General features: G+C 46.9%; 1 protein-coding gene across 1 annotated transcript; it reads right to left on the bottom strand.

Moving 5' to 3' along the window:
* Nucleotides 1-12,669: 12,669 nt before the first annotated feature.
* LOC149451907 (uncharacterized) lies at nt 12,670-14,436 on the bottom strand. Its single transcript, XM_089689986.1, has 2 exons — nt 13,734-14,436; nt 12,670-12,814 (listed from the first exon to the last, which is right to left on the bottom strand). Exons 1-2 carry the CDS (start codon nt 14,417-14,419, stop codon nt 12,670-12,672), a joined length of 831 nt encoding a protein of 276 aa, XP_089546112.1. The 5' UTR covers nt 14,420-14,436.
* Between the last annotated feature and the right edge of the window lie 534 nt (nt 14,437-14,970).

The following is a 14,970-nucleotide window of genomic DNA, read 5'->3' as shown; positions in this document are numbered from 1 at the left end:
GCACAGGAGGAGATAGCTGTGGGGGATGGAGTGGTAGGAAGAGTGGAGGAGGTCGGCAAGTTAGCAGGGGGTGGGGTAGGCTTCCCTGAAGAGATGGGTTTTCAGGGTGCGCCTAAAGGAGAGGAGAGTAGGTGATAATCTGATGGGTTGGGGCAGGGAGTTCCAGAGGATGGGTGACACCCTGGAGAAGTCCTGGAGGCGGGCATGGGAGGAGGAGACCAGGGAACTAGAGAGAAGGAGGTCTTGTGAGGAGCAGAGTGTGCGTGCTGGGCGGTACTCGGATATTAGGTCAGTGATGTAGTTCGAGGCAGTATGGTGGACAGCTTTGTACGTCAGCATTAGGATTTTGAATTTGATCCGTTGCGCAATCGGAAGCCAGTGGAGGGATTGGCAGAGGGGGGTGGCGGAGACAGAGCGGTTGGAAAGGTGAATGAGTCTGGCAGCCGTATTCAGGATCGACTGAAGCGGGGATAGCCAGCGGCGAGGCAGGCCAATGAGGAGGGAGTTGCAGTAGTCGAGTCGTGATATGATGAGAGAGTGGATGAGCTGTTTAGTGGTTTCTGGGGTTAGGAACGTGCGGATTTTGGCGATGTTGCGGAGGTGGAGTCTGCACGAGTTTGTTAAAGATTGGACTTGGGGTTGAAAGGATAGGTTGGAGTCCAGAATGACACCAAGTACTCTGGCCTGCAGGGGCGGGTTTGATGGTAGCGTTGTTGGATGTGACGGAGAAATCAATGGGGGTGGTGTTAACCACTAGGATTGCTTTTATATGAAAGCCGACCACCAGCTGGAAAAAACTATACCAGGATGATGCCTGTAGCTGCAGAGCATCATCCAGGTATAACCACTCAAAGTTGATGGTTCTTGTTATGTATATACTGTATGCATATATGTAATAGTAGAGAATATGGGCATATGATGATTCGAGTCTATGAACCAAAATGACCGCAAATTCATTCTTTTTTGTAATGCCCATGTTGAGGGTTTGGCCCAAAGAAAGTTTTAACTTCAGAAACCGTGATAGATTTCCATGCGAATTGTCTGGCAAGAGCTGAATATGGGTGGGCGATGATGTATTTCTGTGTGTATAAATTGCTTTGGCCCACAATCAATTGATACAAATCTTCCATGAATAACTGCAGGGGCTAAAAACTAGTGCTGGCAGCAAATGGGGCTTATCCTGCTAACACTGAGTTTTTGGGGACACTATACTATACTTCTTTTAAAAATACTTTCTTCGATGGGTATGGCTTGGGCAGAGATGTGAGTAGATGTGCGGTTTGAGTTCTCCTTTCCCGTCCTGAATTTCTCATTCTACATTAGGACCCATCCTAACTTACTGGGCTAGATTGTACACCCTCACTCTCGTGACTCACCCGGATCTCTTGGTGCTCGTCATTCCTGCTCCAGACTCATGACAAAGAAGAACAGGGAAGATGGTGCCAGACTCTAGCCACAGCGCTCAGTTAAGGAGAAGCTGCGTGATACAACCGCCCACCTGAAGTGCTTTGCCCAGACACTGGCTAAAGATGCACATCAGCACCCCCAGCGGGGATAGCTACTTCCTCAGCCTCGGCAGTAAGTAACCCTGCTACAGACCCTGACTCCATCCCTGATGGTGATACTGAACCAACATTAAAAGATATTATGTCAGCAATCGCCACCTGTAAAAGTTATCTTACTACACTAACCCAGGGATTTGGAGGCATGATGGAAGATATTTGTTTACTCAGACAAGATTTACACAATTTTAAAGAAAGGGTTACTGCTGTTGAAGACAGAATTAGTGTGCTGGAGGACTCTGTTCATCCATTGCTGCAATCTACTAAATCTACAATTAGCCAGTCATGACTTCCGTTTGGAGGACTTGGAAAATTGTTTAAGCCGGAATAATGTTAGAATTGTGTGTCTTCCTGAAAGAACAGAGGGTAAGAATCTGGTGGACTTTGTTGAAACTTGGCTTAAAACTACATTTGAAGCAGAAAGTTCTGGCTAGGCCACCACCGGAGGGAGCCCCTCCTAGAACCTTTCTCATACGGATGCTAAATTATCAAGATCGAGACATTATTCTACAGAAGGCAAATCAGAAAGGGTCTATCTCCGAGGATGGTTTTCAAATTTTCTTCTTTCCTGTTTTTCAGCAGAAGTGCAGCGCCAACATGCGCAGTATTCTAATGTGAAGAGAAGGATGTGCCAATTGGATCTCAGTTACTCCACGCTATATCTGGCTAGGCTGTGGATAGTTGCTCATGATACTACCTACTTTTTTGATACGCCAGCTGCAGCTGCCCAGTGGCTTGATGAATATAAGCAACCCAGTCGATCTTCCAACCCAGCTTGAACCCCGATAAAGATTTTCTTCTGCTTCTTTCAAAAGCTTTGCAAAGCTAGACAGATGGATAACACCTGTGATGGCATTCACTTTGGGTGGGGGGCCTATGGAACCCAGCTCACTTTGGAGAGGTGGGGAGACCCCTGTCTCAGCTCCCCATATCCCTCTTATGTGTAAATCACCCTGTGCCTGTTAGGGGTACAGGGTGATCTGTCCTAATATTGGGGTGGGGGTTGTTGATTGTTTGAGGTTATGTGGTTGCATCCCATTGTTCTATTGTGTTTCTGGCTTGGGAGCAAACTATTATGGGATGTATGTGTTTGTGTATTGGCTTGGTGGGGGGTGTCTCCAGCAGCTCTTCCTCCTGGTGGGACTGTCTGTTGGTGTGTCTCTTGTTACTAAATGTAAATTGCCCCACCCTGTGTCATTATGCAGGTAGGGGGGATTGTCCCCTTGAGTGTATATATCTTGTATCTGTGTTCAAATAAACTAGTCTTGTTTGGTCAGCTGTGGTGTCTGTGGTTGGTGTTTTGACGGGGAAGCGGTAGTCTAACGGAAGTACCCAAGCGCATTCTGGGGTCGGTTCCGTTACAGCGCCATTGCAAATTGTGTTCCTGTTCTGGGCTTTATATACAGCACTCAGTACAGGCGCGTTCTGCACAAGTTCTTTTCCTGGTCACATGGCCTCCCAGGTAGTGCCTCCTGCCAGGAGCAAATTGTTTTACAAGCTGTTTATATTTTTTCTTCTTTTTATGTTTTTCATTTATTTTTCTCTTTTTTGATGACTTTTGGTTTGCTGCTTTTTCTGCAAAATATTTGATTGTACGGGCTGGAGGTCGGTGCTATTCTTGGAGGCTTATGAGCCAGATGCTCTCTGGCGCATTAAGAGTTAGTCCTCCCAAAGTGATGATCGTATATGCTCTGAGCTCCTTCACTCTGTTCCATGGCGTGGGGCCCCTACTACACCTTTTCTGGCTCCACTCGCTAGAGCGGGACATTTTATTATACTTTGATTTTGGCTGAACTGATATGGGTATATTGACTGATACTTTAATTTGGAATGTGAGAGGACCTGGTGATCCCACCAAGCGACAAGCTGTGTTTGCTACTCTGAAATATCATTCTCTTTGTGTGATCTGTTTACAGGAGACCCACCTTTTGCTTAGATACTCTAAATTATTTGAAACGCACTACTTATAGTACTCAATGTCATTCTACTTACATCTGTTATTCTAGAGGGGTGTCTATCTTAACAGCCAATGGGGTGGACTTCTCCTGCAGCCAGGTCCAGCGGGAACGAAAGGAAGGTATATATTCCTGTATTATACATTGTTTAGGAAATCGTATTTGGTGGCTAATATCTTTATCCCTCCTCCCTATTCACCTGATGTCCTTAGGGACCTCCTAAAGTTTACCTCAGATAAGCCAGATGTCCCTTGGTTGTTGGTAGGGGACTTCAATAATTATCCATCTCTGGATAAGTATAGCTCTGCCGCGGGATCAGTGCCATCTCAAACCACAGCCTTTGCTAAATATATTCAGGAGCTTGGACTGGCAGATATTTGGAGGCTATAATACCCTACTGGGAAACACTTTTCGTGCTTCTCACATACCCATAAAACCCTGTCCAGAATAGACTTAGCTTTGGGAATAACTAGACTACTGCCCTTAATCTCTGATCTTGCCTATGAGGCTAGAGGTCTTTCCAACCATTCCCCTTTAGTCCTAAAACTGTTTTTGAGGTCAAATCCCAATCGGACCTTTTGGAAAGTGAAACCTTACTAGTTAACTCTCCTTTCCCCCTCCGGAAGGTTTACTGATTGACCTTCAAGAGTATAGTGTTACCGGGGGGGCGCATGCGTGGAGCGGCCCAAGATGGCCACGATCTGAGTTAGCTCTGCTCACCCAGGACTCTTCACTTCCTCTCCCTCTGGCTAGCAGGAGCCCATCAAGTCCCCACTGGTCTCCGCGGGTATTGGAGTGTGTGGGGGAGTGATCTGTGGCCATGGCTCTTTGGGCCAAGTCCAAGTAACAGGCTGATCCTAAGCCGCAGTGCCGACTCCCGTACAAGATGGCATTGGCTCCCCCTGCAGATGAGACCACGCGGCCTTCAGTAGGAGACTCGGAGGATTCTGTTGCAGTTCCCTCTGCCTTGCAGCCATCCCGTATGGATCAAGATTCAGTTCTGTTAGGTAAGACGCGAGGGATTGTTCGAGAAGAACTTGGCGAGATCTCTCATAAATTATGAGCTGATTTACTCAAGGAACTTAGAAATGTGGGGGAGAGGGCTGCTCTTTTAGAACACAGAATGAATGATGTTACTACAGTTCTGGATGGCCATGAGGGTGATATAGAAAATCTGCAGGCTGAACTATATTCTCTTAAGAATCAACTGGAAGAGGCGGAGAATAGAGCTTGTCGCAGTAATATTTGTATCAGGGGCCTACCTGAGACTATTACAGATCTCCAGTGCTCAGCCTTATTGCAAGAACTGATCTCTGATGTCCAGGTGGATTGTCTGGAGATAGATAGGATACATAGTGCCTTAGGCCGCAGACCACCTGAAGACCCACTTCCGGACATCATATTGAAGTTTCATTATTATAAAACGAAGGAACAGGTGATGCAAATGGTTAGAGAAATGAAGGCCCTCTCGTTTCAGAGTCACCCCTGTCAGATTTATTCTGACCTTTCCCAAACTACCATCTTGAAGAGGAGATCTATGAAACCATATCTTCAAATCCTTCAGGACAATCATATTTGTTATTGCTGGGGGTTCCCCTTAAGACTGTCCTTTATGTATAAGGGGTCTCAACATGATGCTTTTAATATGCTTGATCTTAAACGCTGCCTGTCGGAGCTTAATCTTCTGGATCCCAACTCTACCTCGCAAACTTCCTCAACAAATTCTTCAGCGCATCTACCAAGATTACTTTGCAGTCCAAAAAATTCTTCTAACCGAGAAGCTGACAGAAGATCTCAAGCAATAGCCTGGCTTCACTCTCAGACTTTCCAGCAGGTTGGGACGGGCTTGACCTGAATGCCCTTTTGTGGTTGGTTGGTTTGTTTCTCTCTTTTGCCATCCCAGTGGCTTCTTTTTGGAAGTTTATCAGCTGGATGGGCCTTCCCCTTTGATTATGTGCAGATGCTAGGGGGGTGGGGGAGGGAGTGGTGGTTTGGTGAGGTGGAGGTTTCTGCTTTCTCTCCCTACTCAGGTCAAGGCCTTCAATTGGGTTGGTTTTGTGTGATGTTATAATGATGGTCACATTGAGCCCAATTGGGTATGCTGTTGGTTGACTTTTGGCCTCCTGACTGTGTTCTCCTCTGGGTGGGATGGGGGGCTCACGGTCTCAGCCTGGTAACATAGTTGGTTCTTTGTCTATATTGTTATGCGGGGCCAACTTATTGGGGCGGGCGACTCCCCCCAACCATTGCTGAGGTATAGAGTCTTGCTCTGCGCATTCATTTGTACGCTGTTTGCCGAGTGTATTTGTGACTGGGCGATATTGTCTGACCTCCTGTTAACTTTATGTCTCCCTTTAAAAATATGTTTATAATGCCCCATGGGTTCCATTGGATGTATGTTGTGTGCATCCAATGGAACCCACGGGGCACAGAAAACCGTACCCCACATCAGGGAACAAGAGTGGCATGTTCAGCATTGTTTTTGCACATTGTTGCATTCCATTTTTTCTCTTTGCGCCACTCCCATTAGTGTATTGTCAGGGAACGAGAAGATCGCCACGACGCATGAATCTGCACATGCGTAGGATTCCGACAAGACATAGAGGCAGGCGGCCACTAGGACCCAGGTGCGCCTGTCACCAATGACAGTGCTGGCATGCACTAAGACCCAGGCGCGCCTGTCAGTGACGGGCGTGCTATTTAAACCAGCTCTTGCAATGCTCACATTGCCGTATGGTCTTATTCCTGTGTTCCTGTTCCTAGTACCTGAGATTGCCTTTGTTGCTGAACCTGCCTGACCCGGATTATCGTGACTCTCTCCTGCCCTGATCCCTGGCTTGTCTGACCATTCTTCTGTTTTCTCCTGTTTACCTGACCTCCTGTTGCTGAACCTGGCCTGTGACCCGTTTATCCTTTTGCCTGCTGATCTGTACCGTCTGCCTCTGCTGTTACCGACCTGGCCTGTCTGACTACGTTACACACTACCTCTTCACATCTGGCTCTTACTTGTTACCTACCACTGGCAAATACACCTCTACCACAGCTGGTTGAACTCGGGGGTCGCGACCTGGTCTCAGGCTGCTTCAAGTCCATCCCCACCATCAGGGGCTCTGGTGAAACAGCAGACTGAGGCTTAGATTCCACGCCCTGAGGGATTCCAGCCTGTGGGTTGCTAGAGGCTACCACCAGTTGGTCCTTAACATGTATGAAGTTCTCTCTCTTCTTCTCTGGTTCCCTCAGTCCTGCTGGTAGCCTTTTTTCTTGCCTTCTTTTTTTATGTTCGTCTTGGGGGGAATGAGGGATGTGCTTTTGGGGCGCCCCCCATGGTCGAGTGATTTTTGTGTGTTGTCATGACTTTTACTTGGTTGTCACTTAATGTTCAAGGTGTGAACTCACAGCAGAAACGGACTAAAGTTTTTAAGCATCTTCGTTCCTCCAAAGGCAATATAGCTTATCAACAAGAGACTCACCTGACTTCCTCTTATGCCCCATGCTTTTTAGATGGTTGTTATACCCAGGTCTTTTTGGCTTCGGATCCCGGTCAAGAAGCAGGGGGTCCTTTTGGTGATTCGCAACTCCTTGCCTTCGTTCCTCCAAAGTCAATATAGCTTATCAACAGGAGACTCACCTGACTTCCTCTTATGCCCCATGCTTTTTAGATGGTTGTTATACCCAGGTCTTTTTGGCTTCGGATCCCGGTCAAGAAGCAGGGGGTCCTTTTGGTGATTCGCAACTCCTTGCCTTCATTCCTCCAAAGTCAATATAGCTTATCAACAGGAGACTCACCTGACTTCCTCTTATGCCCCATGCTTTTTAGATGGTTGTTATACCCAGGTCTTTTTGGCTTCGGATCCTGGTCAAGAACCAGGGGGTCCTTTTGGTGATTTGCAACTCCTTGCCTTTCCAAGAGCACAAAGTAGTTGCAGACCCCCAGGGCCGTTACTCTTGATAGTTGTAGGGATTCTACAGGATGTGCAGGTTACAATTTGTACGTATTACGCGGCCAATCAGAGACAAACCCATTTTTTTGTACATCTCTTGTCAGTTTTTCAGGCTCATCAGAAAGGCCATCTTATGCTTTCAGGCGACTCTAATTTAGTCCTCAATCCTAAACTAGATAAATCTCCCATGGACTCAGCGGCTTCCTCTCCGCTCTCTGTGGAGTTTTGGCATATTCTCAAGTCCCATAATCTGGTCGATGCCTGGCGGGAATTTCACCCCACTTCTAGAGATTATACCTTTTTTTCCAACCCTCATTCTAGCCATTCTCGTATTGATCACGTCTTTGTGGCCCCTTCTTTTCTTCCGCATTTACTCTTGATTAGGATTCCTGCAGTGCCTTGGTCTGAAAATGATCATCACACAGTGTTCAGTTCCCTCTCAGTGTCTACGGGCTCCCTCCTGGTATCTTAATGAATCCCTTCTCTCTTTTTCCTCTGTAGTTGAGGATGCTTGGATACTTTCCTTGGATTATTTTCGGAATAATTTGGGTACGGTTTCCTCATCTGTTACTCCTTGGGAGGCTTATAAAGCGGTTATTAGAGGCCATAAAATACAATTGGCTTCCAGGCGGTGTAAGGAATGGGATCACCATCAGCAGGCTTTGGAACATGAGCTTAAGTGGGTTACGGTGCTGTTTAAGTGGTCCCCTACGGCTGCGCTCCGAAGGAAGGTGGATCGTCTTCGCACGGATCTAAACTTTTGTTTGACTGACGAGGCTGTGTGCCATTTGTGTTGGTCTCGCCAGAAATTTTATGCGAATGGCAACAAGATAGGGACTATGTTAGCTAATAAGTTACAATCGTTTGTCCCTTGTCAACATCATACTCTGAAAACTAGGAAGTGTTTGAGTACCTCTAACCCTAGGCATATAGTGGATGAGTTTTCTCATCGCCTTTCAAAACTTTATGCCGACTCGGGGGACGCCCCAGCAGATGTCATTGATACGTTCCTTCAGGAGACTCCTTTACCTCATATAACAGATGTGCAATGGACATGCTGGGCACTGATATTACATGGTTTCACAGCTCTTTTTTTATAAAAAAAAATGTAGTGATGTAGTCCCTGTTTTGACACAGGTATTTAATCAGCTTAAGCAGGATGGTCAGCTGACTTCGGAAATGCTAAAGGCTGAGATAGTGATGATTCCTAAGCCGGGGAAGATCAGCAATAATGGTCGAACTACCGCACTATTTCTGTTAAATATGGACATGTAAATTCTGACTAAAACTCTGGCCAATAGACTGAATGTGTTAATCCCTACCTTAATCGATAAAGATCAAGTGGGTTGCATGCCTAGACGCCAGGCAGCTGATAATATCCGGCGCTCTATTTTAAACAGTAATTATTATTATTATTATTATACAGTATTTATATAGTGCCAAAGGGTATGCTCAGTGCTATACAGTAGCATGAGGGCCAGAACATGAGACAAGACTGTAATAATACAATACACGAGATGTTCGAGGGCCCTGTTCTTTCGAGCTTACAATCTAGGATAATTTCGTGCAAATGCATCCTGTGACCTTATGTTTTTGTCTTTGGATATGACTAAAGCCTTTAATATTCTTTCCTGGACTTATATGCAGAGGGCCATGCAGAGGTGGGGGTTAGGAGATGATTTTCTTCAGTGGATTTATAGACTTTATAGTATTCTGTCCGCTACGGTCCACTATCATGGGGTTGAATGCTCTCGGTTTCCAATTAGGGGTGGTATGCATCAAGGTTGCCCCCTGTGTTTTGGACTAGGTCACTTACAGACCATTTACCGTGATCTACCAGTGAGCCAAATTAATATGAGAATACGTGCACGTGGAAGTAAGACACTGACACTTTGCCAACTTCCTAAAAATTCTGTTTTATTGAGGAACTAACAGTATCATTTATAGGGCATATGATGCAGGCAAAGCATATACATTGATTGGGTGAAAAGTCCACTGGGTTTCTGCGTGTTCTTCCATCCGTGTTGATATCTTCCAATCATTGTCCCCAAAAAGACTCATTCCCTTTTATGGGGGTTGTTTACATTAAAAGATACTTTTCTCCTAATGAGTCACCAAGGGTGAGACTCCGGATGAAGGCGCCATCTTAATTATCATCATTGTTCTGTCAACCTATATCTGATTGTTTACTTAAGAGAGTAAGGAATTTTTTTAAAGAGCAAAAAACATAAAGTAGCAAGACTATAAAATTTTCATTTTACTGATCATCTAATAAAACGTGGACTGTCTATCACAATCCACTACCATCCCCCCCTTAAAATGGCTATTTTATTCCTGACTGTCCCTATGTTTTCTGATGTCCTAACTGCCTGGTGGCCCTCCCCCTGGAACTCTTTTAAGACGCATATAGAGCCCCTGAGTGGCTAATCCATCCCTAGAGTCTCGATACGTCCTGAGAAGGCCACAGTCAGGCACTGTTTTCCTTGCTTATAGTTGTCTGTTAGGGGGGGGGGGGAATTTGTAGCATTCCCTTTTTTTTATAAATCTGAAATATGATGATCAGGGGCCATGGTCTGTAAGGGAGTATAGGATTCCCTTTCTTCACGGGGGGAGTTCAACATTGTTATAGTTCAGGAATGTAGGGGAGATCTCGTTCACAGCTTTCCCTATTAGCCTCTTAATGCAAGGGATCACACAGCAGGCGACTATTGCCATTAGAATGATAATACCCAGGATAACCACCCCTGCTTGGGCGAGGGCTTTCTGCCAGCCACTCAGCCATCCAAACCACTGATCCCAGGGATGTGTAATGCCAGAGTTTTCCTTAAGTTCATTTGACATGTCCTCCAACCTCTTGATGGCCAGTGTCACCTTCCCATTTGGGCCTGTGTTATCTGGGATATACGTACAGCAGGTCATGGTCTTTGGTATCATTTTATAGACCCCCCCCTTTTCAGCTAATAACATATCGAGTGTCATACGATTTTGAAAGACCATGTTAGAAGTAGCCTCCAACTGCTCTGCTATCCCCTTTAGGGCATCTCGTGTGTAGTTTACAAACCGTTGTTGATTATAGTAGATGTAGTTTATCCAATCTACATTCTTGTTCTCAGTGATGAAGAGGAATAGGGATTCAAATCCTGCGGCCACCTGGTCTCTGGCCTTGAATTCACAGAGTCTGATAGGCATATTCTCTGTCATCAAAAACTAGCATAGACAAATACACAACCTCATCAGGATGCATCCTTCACAACAAGTCAAGATGGCTTCCCTGTGCAGCCACTTCTGGTCAGGAAAGGCCTTGGTGTGATGTCAGGAATCTAGGAGTGACCAGAAAGGTGTGGACTGACACAGGGAAACGCAGGCCTCGGGTACAGTATAATACAGTTTATTATTAGCCACCCAGATATATATATATATATATATATATATATAAACACACAGTGAGCAAACCAACCTTCCACTAATCTTAGGAGGTGCAGGAATACAGGCGTAGTCAGGGCTGGAGAGGTGGAACGGTCAGGCCGGCCGTAGGGTTCTGTAATGACCGTTTGATGGTACCTCTAGCGGTCCCCAGGACAGGATTCCCCAAGGCGCGGAGTCTAAGTCCCAGTCTGCTTATTCACCAGGGCCCCTGATGGTGGGGATGGACTTGGAGCAGACAGGAACCAGGTCGCGGCCCCTGAGTACACCTGCTAGTGGTAGAGGGATCCGCCAGAGGTATGTGCAGGTAGAAAGCCTGATGTGAAGAGGCAGAAGGTGTGAGCAGGGACGGCTGGATCCGTGCAGGATGGATGGATGGCAGAGTAGTTAGCGTGGTCAGACGGGCCAGGTCAGCAATGTGCGGGCAGCAAGGTACCAAAGGAGCAGGCAGAGAATGGTCAGGGTCACAAGCTGGGTTCAGTAACTCACGGGAAGCGCGGTACAAAGGATCAGGCAGAGAATGGTCAGGGTCACAAGCCGGGTTCAACAGGAGACGATCAGCAGAGGTCAGGATCAAGCAGGGTCAGCAACGAGACAGGAACACAAGATACCAGGTACAGGGGCTCATGGGAAAACATACACCAAGGCCCAGACTGCAGGTCTGGCCATCCCATAAATACACCTTCTGCAATCAGCCCCAGGTTTGGCTGATTGCAGAAGTGAGCTTCTGGCTGCTGAGAGCACCCACTGGTCAGCCCCGGTACTGCAGCCCACACGGCAGGTGAGTCCCACCACCAGTGCTGAGTCCATTCCTGACACCGGGCTGTACTATAAGCAGCACAGAATCCCTTTGTGAAGTTCCCCAGGAACCTTCCTCCTCCCTCGTAGTTGGCATAGCAGGTATAATTACCGGGATATATAGTTAAACCATTTGGGGCCTTTTCGTCTCCTTGGACTAGGGGGTAACGCTTCTTCCAGTCCTCACATAAAGACTGGTTCGTTGAGATGTTAGTATACAGGCTTAAGACACACTCCTCTATGGAATCTGGTAGGGTTATTGGTACCGTCCCCAGATGTGGTCTGGCATGCCCACACACATAGCAGTTGGACTTATTATGCGAGTTTGCATTGTATCTCATCCATTCTAACCACAGATTAGTGTCTGAGAGGCCGGTTTCTACTGCTATAGTATCTTCGTATGTAGGGTTTGCTATGGCCACCATCTCTGCCAACGTTTTGATCTTTGGCATAAGTGGGTTATAGGTGGGAGCAGTATCTCTGGAAGATTTCCATCGGTTTGATCTATACATATCCCTTATCCAGAATTTTCCCATCACTTCCCCATGTCCCCAGTATCCCAACCAGTAAAGCCCCTCATCTCCTGGGCTGGGGTTCTCTATGGTGAGGGTGAGTGGCATAGTTCTCCCTGTTGGGTTTTCATATGAACATGTGCCTTTTTTAAATATAGTCAATCTATCAATTAGGCTCTTCCCATTTTTATCTTTGCGGTTTAAAGCACTTAGCGGTTTATACCCCCAGTCAAGCCCCGTATTCCATCCTACTGAGCCTCAGTATCCGCACTTGTCTCCCCAATAGTCATCCATCACACATATATATATTGTGGAGGCAATGGGGACAGGTGTGTTCTTGCACAGGCTATGATTGAAGAAAAATGTTGCTACTTGTGTGTTGGATGAATTATACCAAAACTGGGTGGAGTCACCCTTGTGAGTGATGGCCACCTGTTGGCCCCCTCCCATTTCCACCAAAAAAGGATATGCAACACAATCATTGTGGTGTGGGTGACACGGACAGGGCCTCGTCCTCTGGAGCTGGAACCTTCTTGCAATGTGAGGTGTGCATCCAGGTGGACTTTCCCTCCAACTTCACTGAAGTGGCAGTCACCAGGAGCACCTGGAAAGGACCGTCATATCTGGGTTCCAATGTATGTTTTCGCAGAAACTTTTTGACCAAGACTCAGTCTCCAGGTTGTAAAGTGTGTGTTCCTATGTCCGCCTCAGGATCTGGAATGGAGGAGAATACTTGCACATGGATATTAGTCCACACACGTGTCAAAGATATCACATACTTTGTCAATGAGTCAGACTGCAATTGTAATTGTTGAGGATAGTAGGTACCCAGTCTAGGGGCGGACCCAAACAAAATCTCATAGGGAGACAACCCATGACTTCCCCTTGGTGTGTATCTAACGCTGAAAAGAGCAATAGGCAAGCTGTCCGGCCATCCCATTCCTACCTCTTGGGCCATTTTTAACATTCTTGACTTCAGGACCCCATTTAGGTGCTCTACCTTCCCACTACTCTGGGGATGATAGGGTGTGTGAAACGCAAGTGTGACCCCCAGAGCCCCCCCAGATCTCTTTTGTGACATTGGCAGTAAAAGCCGGTCCCTGATCGCTTTCAACCACCTCGGGCACTCCATATCTGCAGACTATCTCCGTGAGCAGCTTCTTGGCAGTGGTTCTTGCCGTCTGGTTGGTTACTGCGAATGCCTCTGGCCATCCTGAGAACATATCCACCACCACTAGGGCATATTCAAATCGTCCACTTTTTGGCATCTGGATATGATCTATCTGGATCCTCTGAAATGGATATAGTGCCCTGGCCAGATGTTTGCTTGGAGGTTTTTCAGGTCTTCCAGGATTGCACTTGGCACATACAACACAAGACTTACAGAATCTGTCTGTGTAAGCCGTAATTCCGGGTGCCACGTAGTACTTATTGATCAAAGAGTTAATTAGCATCTTGGACAGGTGTGACGCCCCATGTGCCCACTGCACTGTTGCCGGATATAAGGATCTGGGAAGCAAAACCTTCTTCCCCACCACCCACAATCCTTTGTCCTCAACTGCTCCTTTCTGTATCCATTCCTTCCTTTCTTCTTCTGAAGCGTTATCCTGGGCTTCCTGGAGTTGGGTGTCCTTGGGCTGATGAATTAACACAGGCATCACCTCACTGCACATCTCTTCATCCTCTTCCTGCTCCCTGACCACAGCTTGCTTAGCAGCCATGTCTGCCAGATGATTTCCTTTTGCTTCCATAGTTGTCAATTTACCGTGGGCCTTCACCTTCAGTATGGCCACTTGGGCTAGTAGTAAGAGTGCTTCCATAAGGCGGTTGATCGCCTTTCCATGCTTTACAGGAGTCCCAGCTGCCGTGAAAAAGCCCCTCATTTTCCAGATTAGGCCAAAATCAAGTGCAACCCCCAGTGCATATCTGGAGTCCGTGTAAATGTTAGCTGTCTTTCCTTTTGTTAATTCACAGGCTTTGGTGAGGGCCCTTAGTTCAGCCTCTTGTGCAGACATAAAAGGTGGAAGAGGTCTAGCTTGCAGTACCATTGTGTCGGTAGTCACAGCATATCCAGTGTGGTAGGTGCCAGCATTATCTGCAAAGCGGGATCCATCCACAAAGAGTATTAGGTCAGGATTTGATAAGGGCGTATCATGGACTGTTGGTAGGTGTGTAGTTTCTGCCTGCATAAGTTCCAAACAGTCATGTACCACATCCTCTGGTGCCATGTCTTCGGTGTCTTCTTCTGCTTCGTCTACCCCCCCCCCCCCCCTGGAAGAGGGAGAAGAGTTGCAGGGTTTATCTGGGTGCATCTGACCAGGGTGACATGATCAGGTAAAAGAAGGGAGCCTTGCAGTCGCAGATGCCTGGCGGCAGATAGATGTTTTGGTTGGGTTTGGTTCAGTATTGTGGTAATGTCATGGGGGGCCAGAAGTGTGAGTGGATGTCCTAAGACCAAATCTGCCGTTTTATCCAGAAGAAGATGAGCAGCAAAAACAGCCCTCAGACAGGAGGGACCACCTCGTGCAACCAGGTCTAGCCTGCAGGAGTAATAACCCAGAGGCCGGAGGCGACCCCCATGGCGTTGTGCCAGAACTCCTGTTGCATGACCCTGTCTCTCAGCCACAAAAAGTTTGAAGGGCTCATCATAATCTGGTAGACCTAATGCAGGTGCAGTGGAGATGGCTTTTTTCAGGCGATGGAAATCAAGTACAGCTTCTTCTGTCAGGGAAAAGGGTTCAGATTTCAGGGCATCATAAAGGGATTGCATCAAGATGGA

This window comes from Staurois parvus, unplaced genomic scaffold, assembly GCF_062004578.1.
Source record: "Staurois parvus isolate SC_StPar_1 unplaced genomic scaffold, SC_StPar_1.0 ptg000508l, whole genome shotgun sequence".
NCBI classification, from domain to species: Eukaryota; Metazoa; Chordata; class Amphibia; order Anura; family Ranidae; genus Staurois; species Staurois parvus.
Note: the sequence above shows the minus strand (reverse complement) of the source record. Positions and strands in the feature narration are given on the sequence as shown.